Source organism: Lissotriton vulgaris, chromosome 3_1, assembly GCF_964263255.1.
Source record: "Lissotriton vulgaris chromosome 3_1, aLisVul1.2, whole genome shotgun sequence".
NCBI lineage: Eukaryota > Metazoa > Chordata > Amphibia > Caudata > Salamandridae > Lissotriton > Lissotriton vulgaris.
The window spans coordinates 1,938,384,828-1,938,403,709 of record NC_141689.1 but is presented as its reverse complement, the minus strand read 5'-3'; the positions used below and the strand labels follow the sequence as shown (position 1 = coordinate 1,938,403,709).

At 45.1% G+C, this 18,882-nt stretch overlaps 1 protein-coding gene across 1 annotated transcript in view; it reads right to left on the bottom strand.

Annotated features, from left to right (window-relative positions):
• Positions 1-441: 441 nt before the first annotated feature.
• CLCN3 (Cl-/H+ antiporter 3) overlaps positions 442-18,882 on the bottom strand; it is a 247,540-nt gene continuing 229,099 nt past the window's right edge. The window contains exon 12 of the mRNA XM_086963830.1: positions 442-3,761. Coding sequence (XP_086819956.1) covers positions 3,603-3,761 — 159 coding nt within the window. The 3' untranslated portion in view covers positions 442-3,602. The remainder of the gene's footprint in view (positions 3,762-18,882) is intronic.

Genomic DNA, 18,882 nt, shown 5'->3' with positions numbered 1-18,882 from the left:
TACTTTTCTCTGAAGTTGATCTGGAGCGTCTCGATCCTCATCCGAACCCGATGGCGGAAAAAAACAATCTAAGGATGGAGCCGATGCCCATGCGCACTACCAACCAAGGGAGGAGTCACCAAGATACAAAAGACTCTCCAAGAGAAAAACAAAGTGCAATCATCCGAGCCCAACACCAGATGGCGATCTATTCATAATGTACCATCTGCAGCCCATATGCCTCGAACATGGTGATTAAAGTGGCAAACAGACTCTTCTTAATACATTAAATTTTATGTCTTATTTTATATCATATTTTATACTTTGATCATTACATTTATAGGAGTGCTTGTCTGTAACAATCATAGCTCTAGCATACTAGATTAAATAAAAAAATAAAAAACACATATCAATATTAAATACAGCTCTAGGCAACATCCACAGATTAACAAACTATGCATGTTTGAGAAACCAACAGTTTTTAATGAACAAAAAGATACCCACTGGATCCTCCTGCCACATCTGCAAATATTTGTTTATTTCTTTGAACAGTACATTTTAGGCACACCAGAACGCTTCAGATGAACGTACCTTATACACCGTTTTCCTGGTCAGGGATCTACTATACAACAACCAGACAACATGTCTTACATGTCAAGCAGGAAAGCACATTAAGCATCATTGTAGCTTAATGTGACAGCACTGTTCTAACTTTTTCACTGTGGTCTTCTGTACAATTATGCATGGGGTAACAACAATGGATCGTCCAATGGCATACTCATTTATTTCTGGCAAGTATCACATCAATTGGTGCAGACAAATAAAAACAATCTCTAATTACAATGGTTTCCGAGACTGAATTAAGAACTGTGAGTTCTACAGAACATAAAATCCTTTAAGGACAGTATGCTGTTTTTTGTTTTGCCTAAAGAATGCCCCAGACTCTGAATCATGATCCCCCTCACTCCAAATACATAATTAATGAAAAGTTGTAACTATAGGTTTTACATCTTTAGGATAGTTTGATTGTGTAGTGCCAGCGGAACAGGTTGTTCTCATGATAATTAGAAGTCCATATCTAAAACAAGATATATGCAGAGAGAAGAACATCCAGGTATTCAAGGGATTATTTTTTTTCTCTCAAGTAAACTGTCAATTCATTGGCTGCATCAGTGGGATTTTCAAAGTCCCTACCTAACAAACCACATATGAGAGAATGAGATGATAAACTGACTTATATTTGTATAGTTTTAAATTCTTCAAAAAAAAGAAATAAAGTCTTTAATGGCCATGGGGAAAAGTTATAACTTAGTGCAAGATGTGAAACATATTTTGTCAGTGCCAAGAGTTGCACTATCATTTTTGTTTGATTTGTTTGTAGAAGAGATGAAACTGTAGTTTTCAGAAAAATAAGATTATGAATGAATGTTAGCATGCTGTTAGTATAACACAGATTTAATGAATTCAAGGATTTATTCACATTATTTAAGATCACTAGTAGTCTGTATAAACCAGCAGAACACTGAAGTGCATCATAGTGTTTTCATTCACAGATAGCTGTAAAACAAGTATGTATTATGCCACGTTATGACTTAGCATAAAATGCAAAAACATGAACAATCCAAAGTAAAACAATAAAAAAAGATCAAAACAGGTCTTTTTTTGCGATTCAAAATGCTATCCAGTTTTAAACATGGCTCTCACACCATTTGATCTTTGAGAGTTCATACAGTTTGCCTATAATGCCCCGTGCTCTCCCCCAACATATAAACTACCCGTTGCGAGGCACCCAAGAGCCTCTTCTGTTCCGCAGTGTGTCTCAATATGAGAAACTTCTGCTTCAAAGAACACCTTTCTGCAAGGTGTACTTCTGAGATTTCTGATTTTTAGAGTAAAATAATGACAATGGAGTGAAGCAATAAAACTGTAATTTTTCAATGCTGCGATTGAAAGGAGAAAAACACTGCAACAGTATATGATAAGCATGGAAACACGGTCTATTAAATCACAATGGTAACCTGTAGACTGGACAAAGTGTTTGTGGTGAAGGAGATTCTGAAGGATGCAGGATTCCCACTGTGGAGAAAAAAGCAACTAAATTATATTTCCTTATAGCCAACTCAATACGAGGCATATTCAAATTTAGCCTTTGGCCCTTTGTATGTTGTCCAGAAAATACTACTGAATTCTAGGACATAAGAACAAAGGCCTGAGAGCAAACTCTTGAAGTAGATCCATGAATCTGCCCTGACAAATACATGGAAAATAGCAAGACTTGATCAGAAACCAATATGTACCAGACATAGATCAACACAAAACTGAAATCGATTAACCACCACTGGCATAAGCTCAAAACTTGAGCAGGGCATTTAACCTCACCAGACATGAAACCATCATTCTCTTGCCTTTGTTTGATGGCTGTACTGTTGAATCTATGGGGAGTGATGATAAATGTGTATTGTGACAGGGTTTGTATTACACGAGGATGATGACTGTTTGCCTGTGTAGTAAACATGTTAGTTGCTTGCTAAATTGAGTGGTTTTAATTTACTTTAAGCTCCCAATGTTATTATATTAACTCCTTCTGTGCATACGCGAGTGCTGCAAGCTGTGCACGCAGTTAGATAGGGATGTCTATGACACAGAGGTGCAAATTAATACAGTAAGCACAGTGGAGAGACGTTGATATAAAAAGAGGTTGTGAGGTATCGCAGATTATTTTGGCACAATAACATCTGAAAGTAGCATGAAATCGAAACACATTCACTAGATCCACAAGATCAAAAATGTAAGACAGAAGGGTGACAAAAATTTCAAAAATATATTTGCTTTTGCTTCACTGGATTCATCTTGTTAAGGTATATTGTACACACAGGTTTGGTAGTGAGATGACTTATGGAATACTGAAATTACTATCCTTTGCTAAGGTTCTTAATGTATATTTATTTGTAAAACACTACTTTTTAAACCAATTGACAGATTTGTCTTCAGTGGTATTCTGTGAGCTGAATTCCTTCAGCAAATTGGATTGGTTTGTCTGGGAGCATGTAAAAGTACCTACTAGGATGAAATTGGTTGCAGCAGCAAGATCAATCTGTGCACAAAAGCAGTTTGTTTTTTGCAGAAGTTGTCAAAATATGCCTCTTTTTGTTGTAGTAAACCTAAAACTCAAAATCTCAGAAATACACCGTAATGAAGTTTCAATGTGACTAAGGAGAGAGGGAGAAAGAAGGACAACTTATGAGCCCATCTGGAATGTTGAAAGGTAATAATGTTACACAGATAACCTGCACAATGTTATAAATAAACGTGTATCAATTTTGTAGGAATACAAGGGGTGGTAACACGCAGACTCTTCAAGTTAGCTCCACTCTGTGTAATCCCAGTGGAAAGCCAAAACAAGTGTGTCTTTTGAAGGCCCTCAGGCACAGGACAGCCCCATCTCTCAACAATGCACCATCATTGCGTATTATATCCAGTGCAAGGCAGGAGTGGCAACCCCACAATAAATATGAAAAGTACATCACTTTTACTCCCCAGTAGCTGCTGCATTAGTGCAGCACGATTGTGCAAAGAGCTGCCAAATCTTGACTGTTTTTCTGCTGTCAGGAGATGTTGTCCGGCTACTGTGCTGTCCTCATTAACAAGTGAACTTCCTCTTCTGATTCCTCTCTCTCCTCTGCAATGGCATTCAGCTGAACATTATGGACTCTGGGTCGTGGTTTGCCATCTGGGCCATATGACGGAGGATATCTTTTTTTGATATAATGCCAAGGAGGCGCCTAATGGGAGGTAAACCAGTTGATAAATGTTAAAACATAAGAAATGTGGTAGTTTGTTAGTAAAGAGACAATAAAACAGTCTATAATTTCTTGTCTATAAAAAAGTGCAATTACAGTGCTTTTCAAAGCACAAACCAGCTTAAGTACAAAGTGTGTAATAATATCAAAGCAGGTACATGCCAAAAGCTTTTCTAATCTTGATTAGAGGTGGCTTTTTGATTCAGAGATATACCAACAAAAAAAGCAAGGAGCAAGGTTGGAAAAAAGCTATGTGATCAGTATAGGTAGAGAGTGATATTGAACCTATTTCAAAGGAAAACCAAGCAAAATTCTGCCAACAAAAAATAAAGCTGTGTACCTGCTAATGGAAGACCCTCTTTTGGGTTCTAGTTTGTCAGTTTATTTACCCCGTCTTAAAATACATTGTATCCAGTCTACTTCAAACAGGGCTAAGTGCATGACGTAATTTATTTAATGCAAGTACCCTTTCACAAATTACTAAATGTTAGAGGAAGGTTTACAGCCATCTATTACGATTGAAAAAAAAACAAAATTACCTCCCATTTTTTTTTTTAGTTTTACAACTTTTACTTGCGAGCTCCTAAATGCAATAACCCTTATCTTTTTTGCCCTACTACACTTCGAACTCAGAATCTGTGCTGTGGTTTTATTCAAAACAGTCAATATCACACAGAGGGTAAACTCTGCCCATGGATCACTTTGTGACAGTTAAAATGAACTGTGTTCAAGAGAGGTGCTCATTCAATGTGCCCAGAAGAAATCAAATCTGTAGATGCAAAAATAAAAAGTTACGTGAGGAGCCTTGAAGTGGTGAAAGCTGCAGCCCTAACAAGGCAGTAATACAGAAGAAGCAGAAAGAAAATCGAACGAACTGCTGAAGCATGTAATATTGGTTAGTACGATTACTGCTGAAAGGAGGCATGAAATACTTGTGAAATTTTAGAAAAAGTGACAATGACCTGCATCATCATGTTCTGCTGCACGATCACTGGTATTTGTACTGGGGTTGCAATACTGACGCATCTCAAACACATCAAGGGGGTTATCAGAATCCCTAATAAGCTCCGTTTCTAAGGGCTTTCTAGATCAACTACATAACAAAATGTGTTGCCATTACATCAGTAGTATTGTCCCATGGCTTCAAATTCATCGATTTCTCTTCAGAGACCTGAAATGCACGAGAGCCTGAAAATATTCGCTGAGAATGGTGGACCATTCACTAGGAACACCCTCCCAAGATGTATGCATGTTGTACTTACAGTCAACAATCTTTGTGCAAAGTCACACCTAATTTTATGTTTAGACCTGGACCACCCAAACTGCATACACAAAGTGGTATTTTCTTACTTTTTTCGGCAACAACAGAAAAAACTGAAAGATATAAAACCTCAATTGAACAAGAATTTATAAGTAGTGCCTATCTGCATTCATGGCTCTTTTGAACAATGAGTACTCGTTTAGAAAGTTCCTTTGTTTGCTGCTACGATAAGTACCTTATTATCACTGTATTTATTTAAAACAAATGCCTGATCATGTGTATTTTGAGACTCGCCCACTGCTTTTATACCTTAGCAGTCTGTTTTGTTAGGAATGTGGTTAGACACTTAAATCTCTCTTTCTCCTTGTGGGCACGCAATTGACATGTTGCAATTCATACAACCCTTTTATTATATGGATCCCCCAACCCCCTAAATAGTGTTTTGTTTATCTTTTTTTAGATGTCGTCTACAGACAGTTTTAAGCTAATCGCTGTCAAGGACTTATTGTGGGGGAAAAACAATACTGACAGTGGGCTTTGGGTCAGGTCATTGCCCACCATTAGTTGGCTTTCTTGTCACTCATTTGCTTGCTTCTTTTATTTGTAATTTCCTTCCCTTTCCTTCCTCTTCTTGTGCACGTTCATCCCCTTGAGCACAGCTTCTTTACCATATGTTTTATTGGATGGCTTGTACCCTTCTACAGCTCATGTTGGAAAGCTACTTTTTTTTTCTTTGAGCAGTCCACGGGAGTGCACGTTAGGTTAATCTACCCCATGTGCTGCTTCCTGTGCTCTTGGTATGCTCCCCACCCTTCACCCAGGTCTTCTGTAAAAGCACATTAATATTTTTTGCTGGGCTTTGACAAAAAGACATACTCTATAAGTTTGCTTTTGTTTTAGCTCCTGTGTTCCACATAATACATCAAAAGATAAGCTAGCGTTTACAAAGGCAGCTTTTATGACTCTGGGGAGAGGCATGCTTATGTACTTCTGAAATGGAGATGTGCCTTTTCCTGGAGGTTAAACAAGGTGTTTACCTGTGCACACCCTAATGAGCGCAATGTGTAAAGCTTCGAACTGTTTAACTGAGTGTGCGTGCTATCTGGTGGGGCGGCAGCCAGCCCAATTGAATGTACAACAGCTAGTGGAACAATCACTGGTTTACCAGACGCACAGCAGAGTATAAAGTATTGCAATGTTTCACATTTAAGTCAAGTGAATAACACAAATGAGAATCAATTTAGAATTCAAATTTACAACCAAAAAAGTTGAACTTGTGAATTCATTTTCATTGTCATCACTCACACATACATTAGTTGAGCCGCTAGGCCCTTCTTAAATTCCAAAAGCACAAGTTACTACTTGTGTAACGATATATCTGTAAGAGACATTAGTTGGTGATAGATTCCTTACCTTAGAATATCCCTAGGCGTCAGACTGGATCCGGAAATTTTTGCGCAGCAGTACCCTTGCGCGTCGGTAGGCGTCGTCTGCGGCTCCGCGTCAGTCGTCGCCGCCGTGATGACGTCGTCGGAGTACTTAGACGCCGCCTCTGCGTGCTGACGTCAGTTCTTGGACACAGCTTTTCCGCGCCAGAAACGCAGAGCTATGCCAAAAACCAACACTGGTGCCATGAAACTAGGGCCCTGAAAGGGGATGACCTTAACCCTAGATATCGGTTCGCAGAACGGGGAGGATGGGTGGGTCGGTAAGGAATCTATCACTAACTAATGTCTCTTACAGATATATCGAACTTGTGCATCTGAAAGAGACACGTTAGTGATAGATTCCTTACCTTAGAATAGATACCCCAGCAATACCAACCCCGGTGGTAGGTCTGCGAATCAATAATCACACCAGAAAGTCCTGAAGGACGGAACGGCCAAAGAAGCCATCCCTCCGGACTTAGCTGTCCAGGCAATAGTGTCTTGCAAAAGTGTGCAGCGAGGCCCACGTAGCCGCCTGGCAAATGTCCTGCAAGGGCACTCCTCGGCCCAAGGCAGTTGTAGTCGCTGTGGCCCGATTGGAATGAGCCCTCAGCCCAACAGGGGGTCCCTTCTAAGCCAAGGAGTAACACGCCTGAATACACAAGATGATCCACCGCGAGATGGTCCGCTTGTGTACCGCTTTCCCCTTCTTAGCGCCCACGTAACCAACAAAGAGTTGGTCATCCACCCGGAACTGGCGTGTGCGATCCAGATAAAACGAGAGCGCACGTTTTGGGTCCAGACGGTGGAGCCTCTCTTCCTCTCTCGAGAGATGAGGAGGCAGAAAGAAGGTGGGCAAGGTGATGGACTGCCCAATGTGGAAGGCTGCGACTACCTTGGGGAGGAAAGAGGGCCTTGTCCGCAACACAACCTTGTCCGCATGTACTGAAAAGAAAGGAGGTTTACAGGATAGAGCCTGGAGCTCACTCACTCTCCTGGCAGAGGTGATGGCTACCAGGAAGGCAGTCTTCAAAGTAAGAAGGCGAAGAGGACAGTTGTGAAGTGGCTCAAAGGGATCGCACATCAGAAAAGTTAGAACCAAGTTCAAGTCCCACTGAGGCATCACAAAGGGCACAGGAGGGAACGTATGCGTGATGCCTTTCAGGAAACGGTTAACAATAGGGGACTTGAACAAAGAGGGTTGATCAGGCAGCCTCAAAAAGGCTGAAAGTGCAGAGAGGTAGCCCTTGATAGTGCCAAGAGCAGAGCCCTGCTGGGCAAGAGAAAGAAGAAAGAGAGGAACCTCAGAAAGAGGGGCATTGAGGGGATCCACAGCCTTTGCTGTGCACCATGCCACAAATCTGTTCCACCTGCAGGCGTATACCGACTTTGTGGAGGGACGCCTGGCTGCCAGAATGATGTTACAGACTTCAGGAGGCAAGTCAAATGGCCTCAACTGTCACCGCTCAATCTCCAAGCATGGAGGTGGAGACTGGACAGGTTCGGGTGGAGGACCGTCCCCAGCTGCTGCGACAGAAGGTCCTCCTGAAGAGGCAGACGAACCGGGGGATCGACTGACATACTGAGTAGCTCGGGATACCAGTACCTTTGTGCCCAGTCCGGAGCCACAAGGATGACTTGTGCCCGGTCGCGCTTGATCTTCTTCAGCACTCTGGGCAGAAGTGGTATAGGCGGAAAGGTGTACAACAGACCGCAACTCCACTCGCGTCGAAAAGCGTCTCTGAGCGAGTGCCGCCTTGGAAATTACAACGAGCAGAACTGATGACATTGCGCGTTCTCTTCGGTGGCGAATAGATCTCACCAAGGTTCTCCCCACTGCAGAAAGAGGCCTTGCGCCACGTCAGAGTTCATGATTCAGAAAAGGGGGGTGGTGATGAACAGAGTGTCTGAATTAAGCAGACCACTCTTACCCAGTCCAAAGATCAGGGCTTGATCCATCACCGTTTTTTAGCTCACTGCACCATCCCAGCTCAGAACTTGGCTATATGCAAATTAGTCTGACCCTGGCCCAGTGCATCATGGGAACAGGGCAGACCAAACTACCAAGCCAATTCTTATACTGGGAAGGAAACAAGCTTCCGGGGACCGGTTTCTGGCATTTCAGCCGTCTTCGGCCCGGCTTGCTTGAATCCTGATGGTGCAATGAGCAAGGGACTCACATCTGAGTATACCCTTCCACGCTTATGGTGGACAAAAATGATTCAGAAAAGGGGGGTGGTGATGAACAGAGTACAGACCACTCTTACCCAGTCCAAAGATCATCCTTTTTTGAATCCTTTTTTGAACGTCAGAGTTCAGACGCCATTCGTGATCCATCATGCACCGGCAGCTGAGTTCGTCCGCCCTGGCGTTCAGAGAACCTGCCAGGTGTTGAACCACCAGGGTCACTCCCTGATGATCCAGCCATTGCCAGAGGCGCAGAGCCTCCTGGCAGAGGGTCCACGACCCCACCCCTTCCTGTTTGTTGCAGTACCACATGGCGGTGGTGTTGTCCGTGAACACCTGCACTACACTCCCCCGGACAGAGGGGAGGAATGTCTTCAGTGCAAGACGAATCGCCCGGAGCTCCAAAAGGTTGATATGGAGCCGGGACTCCGCCGGAGACCAGAGGCCTCTGATCTCCGCCTCTCCCATGTGGCCTCCCCAGCCCTGGAGGGACGCGTCCGTCACAACTACGTGCCCCGGTTGGGGAAGGGAGAGGGATCTGCCGCTGACTCAATCGGGGTTCGTGAGCCACCACTGCAGCTGTCTCGCAGTGCCCTCCAAGATCAGGACATGGTCGGACAGGTTGCCCTGATGCTGGGCCCACTGAAACTTCAGGTCCCACTGCAAAGCCCGCATCCGCCAATGGGCGTGATGCACCAGAAGGATGCAGGAAGCCATCAGCCCCAGAAGCCGCAGCGTCAACCTGACCGAAACTCGGGATAAAGGCTGAAAGATGGGAATCAGAGCCTGTATATCCCGAACCCGCTGTTCGGGTGGGTAAACCCGAAACCGCGCCGAGCCGAGAACCGCTCCGATGAAAAGGAGCTTCTGAGAGGGGCACAGGTGTGACTTAGGCACATTGTTGGAGAACCCCAGCTGGTGCAAGAGGTCTGCCGTCGTCTGGAGGTGGCCCACGACTGTCTGGGGCGAGCCCGCCTTCAACAACCAGTCGTCTAGGTAGGGGAAGACTGAAACCCCTAACCTGCGCAGATGAGCTGCGACCACCGCCATCACCTTTGTGAACACCCGTGGGGCGCTGGTAAGGCCGAAGGGGAGCACAGTAAACTGAAAGTGCTCGTGGCCTACCGTGAACCGTAGGTAACGCTGGTGGGCCGGCAGGACGGGGATGTGAAAATAAGCGCCCTGCAAGTCCAACGCCACCATCCAGTCCCCTGGGTCCAGGGCAGCTAAGACCTGAGCCAAAGTCAGCATCTTGAACTTCTCCTTCCGGAGGAAGCCGTTGACGTTCCGTAGATCCAAGATAGGGCGTAGGCCCCCTTTGCCCTTCTTGGGTACCAGAAAGTAGTGGGAGTAGCAACCTACTTCTGGCCCAGGAACGCGCTCGATGGCCCCCTTGGCCAAGAGGGCCGAAACTTCCTCCTGCAGAAGCCGCAAATGATCCCCCGATACGCCGTGGTGTTGCAGTGGCATGGCTTGAGGGGTCGTCTCGAAGGGGAGGGAGTAGCCCCTCCGGACGATCTGCAGCACCCACCTGTCCGAAGTGACAGTGCGCCAGTGAGAGTGGTGATGGCGAACCCTGCTCCCCACTGGCGTCACATGGGCCGAAAAGCACGGACTAGGAGGGTTTTGAGGCGGATGCTGCGGGGGAGGGTGTGGACTGGCCTCGCTGTTGTCCCCGACCGCCTCCACGGCGATTTCCACGGCCGCCACCGCGCTGGATGTTAGTCTGCGGCGTGTGGCTGGCAGCACGTGTGGGGGCGCCCCTTCCTTGGCCACGAAAGGAGCGAAAGGCACCCGTTTGCTGGCGCAGGGCCGAGAGGCCCAAGGACTTGGCCGTAGCCCTGGAGTCCTTAAGCGCTCAAGCGCATGGTCTGCCTTGTCGCCAAAAAGGCGACGGCCATCAAAAGGCATGTCCATTAAAGTGTTTTGGACATCAGCCGAAAAGTTGGCGGACCTCAACCAGGCGTGGCGTCTAATCGCCACTGTCGTTGCCATCGCTCTACCTAGTGAGTTGGTGGTATCCAGCCCACACCGGATGGAATATTTGGCTGCACCCCGGCCCTCCACAAGGGCTTGGCAGAGTTTGGCCAGTACCTCCAACGGTACTGAGAAACTGAAACCCTTCCTGACTGCATAGTAACCTCACTGATGGGCTTACAAGACGTAATTCTATATGGTGTCACGCAGAGTAGGAAAGAAGATAGTATCTGACAATACAGCAGTTTGTTTAGCGGATTTGCGCTTCAAGGTTCCTACAACTACACTTGATACAAGAAACCGAGCGCCATTCTCTTCGAGGTTTCCTAGGAAACTTGGTTCAACACAACCGACTTACGTACGCCCCTGAAGAAGAGATCTACCCGAAATGCATTGGGCCATTTCAAAATGTTTTGGTTGTGATATTTAACATAATTTTTGTTATATTTAACATAATTTGCTTATTATTGATTTTTTTGTTGTACATTTACAACAATGTTTATTGTATACATTGATAACAATACTATGAAGACTTATGGAATTTAAGAAGGGCCTAGCGGCTCAACTAATGTATATGTGAGTGATGATAATGAAAATGAATTCACAAGTTCAACTTTTTTGGTTGTAAATTTGAATTCTAAATTGATTCTCATTTGTGTTATTCACTTGACTTAAATGTGAAACATTGCAATACTTTATACTCTGGAGTGCGTCTGGTAAACCAGTGGTTGTTCCGCTAGCTGTTGTACCTTCTCCTGGAGGCCCATAAATCTGCTCCCCTGGGTGATATACAGAACCAAATGACTAGTCTGAGTTCAGTTTCTTGCGAAAAGTAAATTAGGCGTTGGAAAGCTTTTTAATGACACTTCCTTATTGGTGGGCTCAGGCAGCTGTTATGTTCTTTTAAGTGGTTGCATCTAGCCATCTCTGTTATTTTTAATCGGTATCTCAAGCAACAAGCTTTTTACATTCTATATTAAGAGTTCCTGCTTAATAAAAATCTTTAGTTGATATTCAGTTTCGAGATACAGTAAGATATGTTTGCTCTTCCTCCAGCACTTTGACCCGTTTTTCTCGTTAGTAGCTCTATTTGCAGGTACGGGTTTCTTTACTGTGGCAGCTGAAGTGCCATGATGGGCATTAAGTTCCACTGAGACTTTTAAATTGATTCATGCCATTCAGAATCACGCCAGAAACCTGGCTCTTGGTATACCCTTTCCTTGATAATTGCTCTCAGGAGGCCTTTATAGATTAATGGCCGAAACACATTGGCTAAAATTATGGAGGAGTCAATCAATGACTAATGTGCATTAAAGAACTCTTTTCAAGTTTCTAAGGACAAAGACTTGCCTAAACAACATGGAGTGTGTTGAAACTATGAACTACCTCCGGGTGTTAAAGTGGACAATGTAACAATTTATAAACACCCTAAAATTAGGTTTCCAGAATGGTATAATAACGAGTGTTTTAATTTTACTGGTTCTGATCAGATTTTTATAATTAAACATGTGCTCTTTAGAATAAAGCACAATACACGTGATGGCTGCTTCATTAGGAAATTGAAATATTTATCACACCTTCGTCAGACAAATTCTAGCAACAATGGAGTCCAAAATTATTGTTTGTAACACCCAATAATTACTTAACCATTATTCAGGGCATAACGGACGTGCAATGATGCATTCCCGAGGGAACTCTATGTGTGTGAGGTATCTGCACTGTGGTCAAGGGCAGCAGCGGCTTATGATGCCTGGATCAGGTCGACAGGATGTTACTCGTGCAACACTACTCTGTGAACATGGACAGTGTAGAAGGAGTAGTTTCTGTCCTGTAACTCCAGTTCTGTAGTAGGGGTATCTCTGTTATAGTCATAATCTAGTGAATAGTCCCACCCATGTGCGTGGACCCCGGCAATCAAAAATAATCTCTTAAATTGTCAAATCATGCAGAACTGCAAAGACACTTAAGAGAGAATTTAAAAACAAATAATGCAGCCTATATCCACAGGCTACACTGTCCAGTACTTAAACTAGAAATCAAACAAAACCACACACAACACAGCCTGCCCAGTTTCTTCCATAGAGAAACTTGCCTCTACCAGTAAAAGACTCTGGAATGATAAAGAGGAAGGCATGGACAGATAAGCCCCATAGGCTGCCATTATGTGGCTTAAATAGGATACTGTGCTTTTAAGAGAACTTTCCAGAACTTCTCCCAGTATCCAAGAATGTACAGCAGGTCCCTTTTACTTTCAGTGCTTTTTTGAAGGCGTAGCCCACAAGACCTGTAGCATTCCTTACATGAATATCTTTCACCACCGGGGAGGAGGGCGGGCGCTTATGACTATAACAGAGATACCCGTACTACAGAACTGGAGTTACAGGACAGAAACTACTCCTTCTGTAGTAGGGGATCTCTGTGTATAGTCATAACCTAGTGAATAGAATGGCAAGCCCATCCCCAAACCAAAGTGGCGGTGGAGAGAAGAAAATTAACACCAGTATTCAGCAAACAAATTCCGCAGCGAAGCCTGCCCAACCTGAGCATCTGCCCTGGCATCAGTGACCAGACAGTAATGCTTAGCAAAGGTATGAACCGACTTCCAAGTGGCCGCCTTGCAGATCTCTGCAATCGGAACATTACGGAGCAAAGCTGTTGTGGCAGCTTTTCCCCTGGTGGAATGAGCCTTAGGTTTACCCCTAAGGTCTTATTAGCTTTTTGGTAACACAACTGTATGCAGGACACAATCCACCTAGAGATGGACTGCTTAGAGGTAGCAAGACCCGTCCTGACCGATCCATAATTGACAAATAATTGGTCTGACCTACGAATATCTTTGGTTTTATCCAGATAAAATTTCAACACCCTCCTAACATCCAGAGAATGTAGAGACCTTTCCGCTGGAGATGAAGGATTCTGAAAAAACGTAGGCAACGTTATGGTCTGGTTGACATGAAAATCAGAAATAACCATGGGAAGAAATTTAGGGTGAGTACGCATAACAACCTTAGCAGCATGAAATACAGTATAAGGTTCTTGGCAACACAACGCCTGAATTTCACTCACCCTGCGGGCCGATGTAATGGCCACGAGGAACGCCGCCTTCCAGGAAAGGTGCTGCAACGAAGCCTTATGAATAGGTTCAAAAGGCTCCTTCATCAATCTGGACAGCACCACATTCAATTCCCATGTAGGCGAAGGAAGCCTGACAGGAGGGAACACTTTCTTCAAGCCTTCGAAAAAGTCTTTGATTGGAATAAGGAAGTCTGTGAAGGGCATTTCCTGTAGGCAGTCACTGCAGCAAGATGAACCTTAATGGAATGAACATTAAGTCCAGACTGCGCCAAATGTAGAAGGTAAAGAAGGATGACGTCTTTCCTTGCACGTCGTCGGATCATAGTTCTTGGACTTGCACCAGATACAGAACCTCTTCCACTTGTAAGCATAGGCGGTCCGAGTGGAAGATCTCTTAGACTCCTTCAGTATGTCCATACAATCTTCGGGCAGATTCAAATGGCCATATTGCACTATCTCAGGAGCCATGCCGCCAAACTCAAAGACGAGAGGTTGGGTTGCAACATCTGCCCCCCGGTGGCGACGAATCGACACCGTCGTTGCCATCGCTCTGCCCAGTGAGTCTGTGGTATCCAGCCCACACCGGATGGAATACCGTGCCGCATCTCGACCCTCCGCAAGGGCTTGGGCGAGTTTAGTCCGGGCCCCCTCCGGACATTGTGGCAGCACGTACGCGACCGTGTCCAACAGAGAGTGGGTGTAACGGCCCAAGAGGCATGCGGTGTTGACTGACCGCAACCCCAAACTCAGGGAGGAGAATACCTCTTTCCCGTATTGCTCATACCTCTTGGATTCCCGATCGGGGGGAGCTGTCGGGAATGCGGTCTGGGAATTAGAGGCCTGGATGACCAGGCTCTCAGGGGTGGGGTGGGTGGACAGGAAGCAAGGGTCGCCCGGAGCCGGGCGGTGGCGCCTGGCCACGTTCCTATCTACAGGCGGACCTGTAGCGGGCTTGGACCAAGTGCCCAGAAGAAAGTCTGACAAGGCCTCATTAAAAGGCAGCAGAGGCTCGGCCGAGCTTGCCTGCGGTTTAAGGACCTCAATGAGGAGGTTAGTCCTCACAGCCGCGACGGGGAGCTCAAGGCCCAAGGCCTTGGCAGCCCGCGTCAGCACCACACTATAGGCAGCCCCCTCCTCCGTAGCCACGGTAGGAGGGGAGACAAAACCAGTGTCGGGCGAAGTGTCCAGACCACTGGCCTCCCTAGCTCACCTGTCCAACCCTGAGAAGACTGGCACTCACGTGCCAGAGGGTCCTCGGACCCCTCCCAATCCTCCTCGCCACCCATCACCTGGTACTCCGGTTCAAAGGATGGGGCCGGGTCATAGAAATAGAAATCTCCAAGCGGCGTCGACTACGCCGGACTCGAATCGAGGGTAGGACCGGGGACGACACCCTGGGGGCCGGCGAGGTCGTGAGGTCGAACGGTGACGACCCGGATCCGGAGCCGGATCTGGCGGGGCCCTGTGGCGTCGGGACCGAAGTTGCCGACGGCACCAGGGCCGAAGCACCCGGCCTGCTTGGGGACCCAGTTGGGGCCACTTGGCCCGAAGGCGCCGCGGAACCAGACGGAGGAGTTAGGGACCTCATGGCCATGAGGAAGTTCTCGATCTCCTCCGGCGTCGCGTTCTGCCCAGGGACTGGCGGGTATGGAGCAGGCCGCGACGTCTGCGGCTCGGGCGGAGCCGCGGTGGTGGTGTCGCCCCGAACCCCTGGCTGCGTCGCGCGTACGTCGGGGGGAGTCAGAAGAGCGACTTTCTATGCCTCTTACCTGAGGACTTCGAGCCCGAAGACCGATGACGACTCCTGGTACTGTGGTGACTCCGGCCCCGCGACCGCTCCCTCGACCTCCTTCCGGACCGGGACCTGGAGCGGCACGGGGCTGACTGCCGGATCTCGAGTCGCTTGCGGGACCGCTCCCGTCTAGCTTTAGACGTCAGGGCCCGGCAGTCGGAGCAGGACTTGTCAGCGTGGTCGGGGCCCAGACAGTGAAGGCACCGGCGATGGGGGTTGGTTACTGACATCATTCGGCAACAATCGGCGCAGGGTTGGAACCCGAGCATTCCTTCCGGCACCGTCGGAGTCGATAGACTTCGAAAGACGATCAAAAAGGATCAAAAAAGTTAGTAAAAAATGGACTATGGGTATAACTGTTTCCGGATCGGCGCTTGCTGGCGCGGAACAAAAAGAAAAACTGACGTCAGCGCACGAGGGCGGCGTCCAAGTACTCCGGCGACGTTATCCCGGCACCAACGACGCCGAGGATGGATGCGGAGCCGCAGACGACGCCTACCTACGTGCAAGGGTACTGCTACGCAAAAGTTTCCGGATCCAGTCTGACGCCTGGGGATATTCTAAGGTAAAGAATCTAATACTAACCTGTTTCTTTCAGAGAGCTAAGCATGTGGTAACACGTTTAATACATCTTTAAAGATAGATTCAAGGATTAAGTCTAGCAAGATATCCCTAAATTCACAAGGAAGAGTAAGATGACTTCTGAAGCTGAACTAAGTTTCAAATGTATTGCTTTTTTGAGTTTTTTTTAATAGGGACTCAATCAACGGTTGTGATAGACTGGTAAAGTTATGTCAGGACAAGTTACGTTGAAAGCCCAGCTTCTCTGGTAAATTATTTCGTTTGACAAAGGAGACTTTAGCAGCATAATTATAGGTTAAATATTTAATATCAAGATGTATATAAATTTTGCCTTTTCAGCTAAGGGAAAGAAATACATTCTCATACGACTGTATTTGGTTACCTATGAAACATGATCATAAGCAATTTTGTTTTTGTTTGAAATTGAATTAATTGAGGAGCAAGGAACATCTTACAGTTTGTTTGACAGAACACAACTTTCAACCATGGACAGTCACTGGATGGAAGGATTTCTCAAAAGATTGAAAAGACTCATACTCCTGCTTATTCACATCCAGATTAGATCCTGAAGTAAATCAGAGACTAAACAATGTGCACTGCTCTTTCACCAGAGGTCATAAAAGATCGACATTTGGGTACAATGGTTTTTCCTCAAGTCACACTAACATGCTAGCAGTTCTTTTTTTCAACACCATGAACTTAATCCCAAATTCTTTGGCTGTTTGTCCTCTTTGCAGCAGAAAATCAGCATCACAGTCATGAAGCATGATCTTAGGCTTATTTTGGAAAAGAGCAGGTTAGGTGCTGTGGTCTGTCTTGACCTCTATGCAACCTTTGTTACTGTCTCTCAGTCAGTACGTCTAACAAGGCTGTCAAAACTTAGAAACTGTAGACAAGCACTGTTTTGGCTATACACTATCCTCATAAACAGAATACAGATTCTTAGCCACCAGTCTCCCATTTTTCCATCTGTTGTGGAACACCGCAGGTGTCCTAGCTGAACCCCTAGTTGTTCAACATTTATAACTCTACACTAGGGTCTATTGTCAAATACTTTGGCTACAATTCTAATAACATGTGCAGATGAAAAACCTTTTGAATAGCTGAAAACACTTAAGTAACAAAAGCTAATTTTCTGCAACACATGACAGAAGTTGAGATATGGTCCAATTGTTTAAAGTTAGAGGAAAAAATCAGAGGTACTGATTTTTGAGAAACCTTTAATTGGCTGCTCTCCAATGGTGGTACTCTGAACTTGGCCGTTCCCTCCTTCTCAGATGCTTTAGCAAAAAAATCTAGGCATTACATTTAATAACCCAGTTTGTTCCGCATGTTATATGTTGGCAACCTGCTTTTTAAGATTCTCACACTTATTCTGTTTTCGTCACATAAGATAGTGGTCCAAGCACTGATCGCTTCAAGAACCGATTATGGTCATTCTTCGGACTAGGGGCCCACAGTAGCTCCTGCAACGGTTACAGATTGTGCAGAACGTGGCTACAAGACTCGTTCTAGGTCTATCCATATTTCCTTCCATTAAAACTCACCTTCATGTCCTACACGGGCTTCCAGTATGGAAGAGCATCCTAGTTAACATCCTTTGCTTTACACGAGTGCTACATAACATGAGCCCTATCTCAGGAAGAAATTATCATCACAGTCCCTTCATTCTGCTTTAATTAATCTCAAAGATCCTCAAGATCAGAAAGTGCGGATCTGGCAACAGGGCCTTTTCTTTCAGGCAGCTAACTTGTTGAACTAAATTAATGGTTGTCTGAGAGATATTCAGAACTACCTTCTTTTTAAGAAAAATCGTAAAGACAAGGCTGTTGTAATCTCCTCAGGAGTCTTGCTCTTCTACTACCTTCTTTCCCGTTAGTATCTCTCAGGTTCAGGCCTTTTATCAGCGCCCACAGACGCTATTGTGTATTAGCTGCACTTTATAAATCCATATTCATTCATAAAGACTTATGACATACAAAATGTGATCTTCAGGTACAATTTTGTTATTGCCACAAAATATATTTTTTCTCGGGAAAATGCTTTGTTAGTGCAACAAAGGGGATTGCATAAAAATGAATATTTTCAAGGGATGTAACGAAGACCCCATACATGTTTAACCTTCATTGAACAATGGGTTTTTTCAATGCTTTTCCATTTTCTGAACATGGGAAGACAATCTGAACCCCAACTAAATGATCTTTTTGCCCAGAGATAAGTGAACTCTTTTCAAAACAATATACTTCTCCCTGAAGAGGAAAGAATAAGGGATACTCAAAAATGAAATGCCATTTTGCTAAAAAAAAAATTTAAATGTAAGCTCATCACGTCTTAAGAGGCATACTCTCAGCAATTTGATGGCCTTACTAAAATAAAAGACAAAACATGCTTATCTACTTTTTCACTACGCTAAAACCAGCTCAATTTTCCTTTTAACTGGGAAACCTTTAAAATGTAATGGCCCAGGATGTATACTCTAATGCTCCCCAATGTGTTTCACAAATCTTCTTTAAAGATCAGGATCAGTGTCTCTTCTCAGGTACAAGGAAATTGTTATGTTACACGCATTTGTTGAGCACACTGGCTGCCACTAACATAGCCTTCTAGTGGGTTTGGTGACTTTCCAACTAGCTCCAGGGTTACTGTTGCTGAATGAATTGTAACATAGCTTGCGATGATGTGTTTCAGTTATTGTGTTCTGCTCATATTTTCCATTCTAATGATTTCCCATTAGTTGAGGGTAAGAGGCTCACCTCAAATGCCAAGCTAGCGTCAAGTCCACCTGCAATGCCAACTTTAATA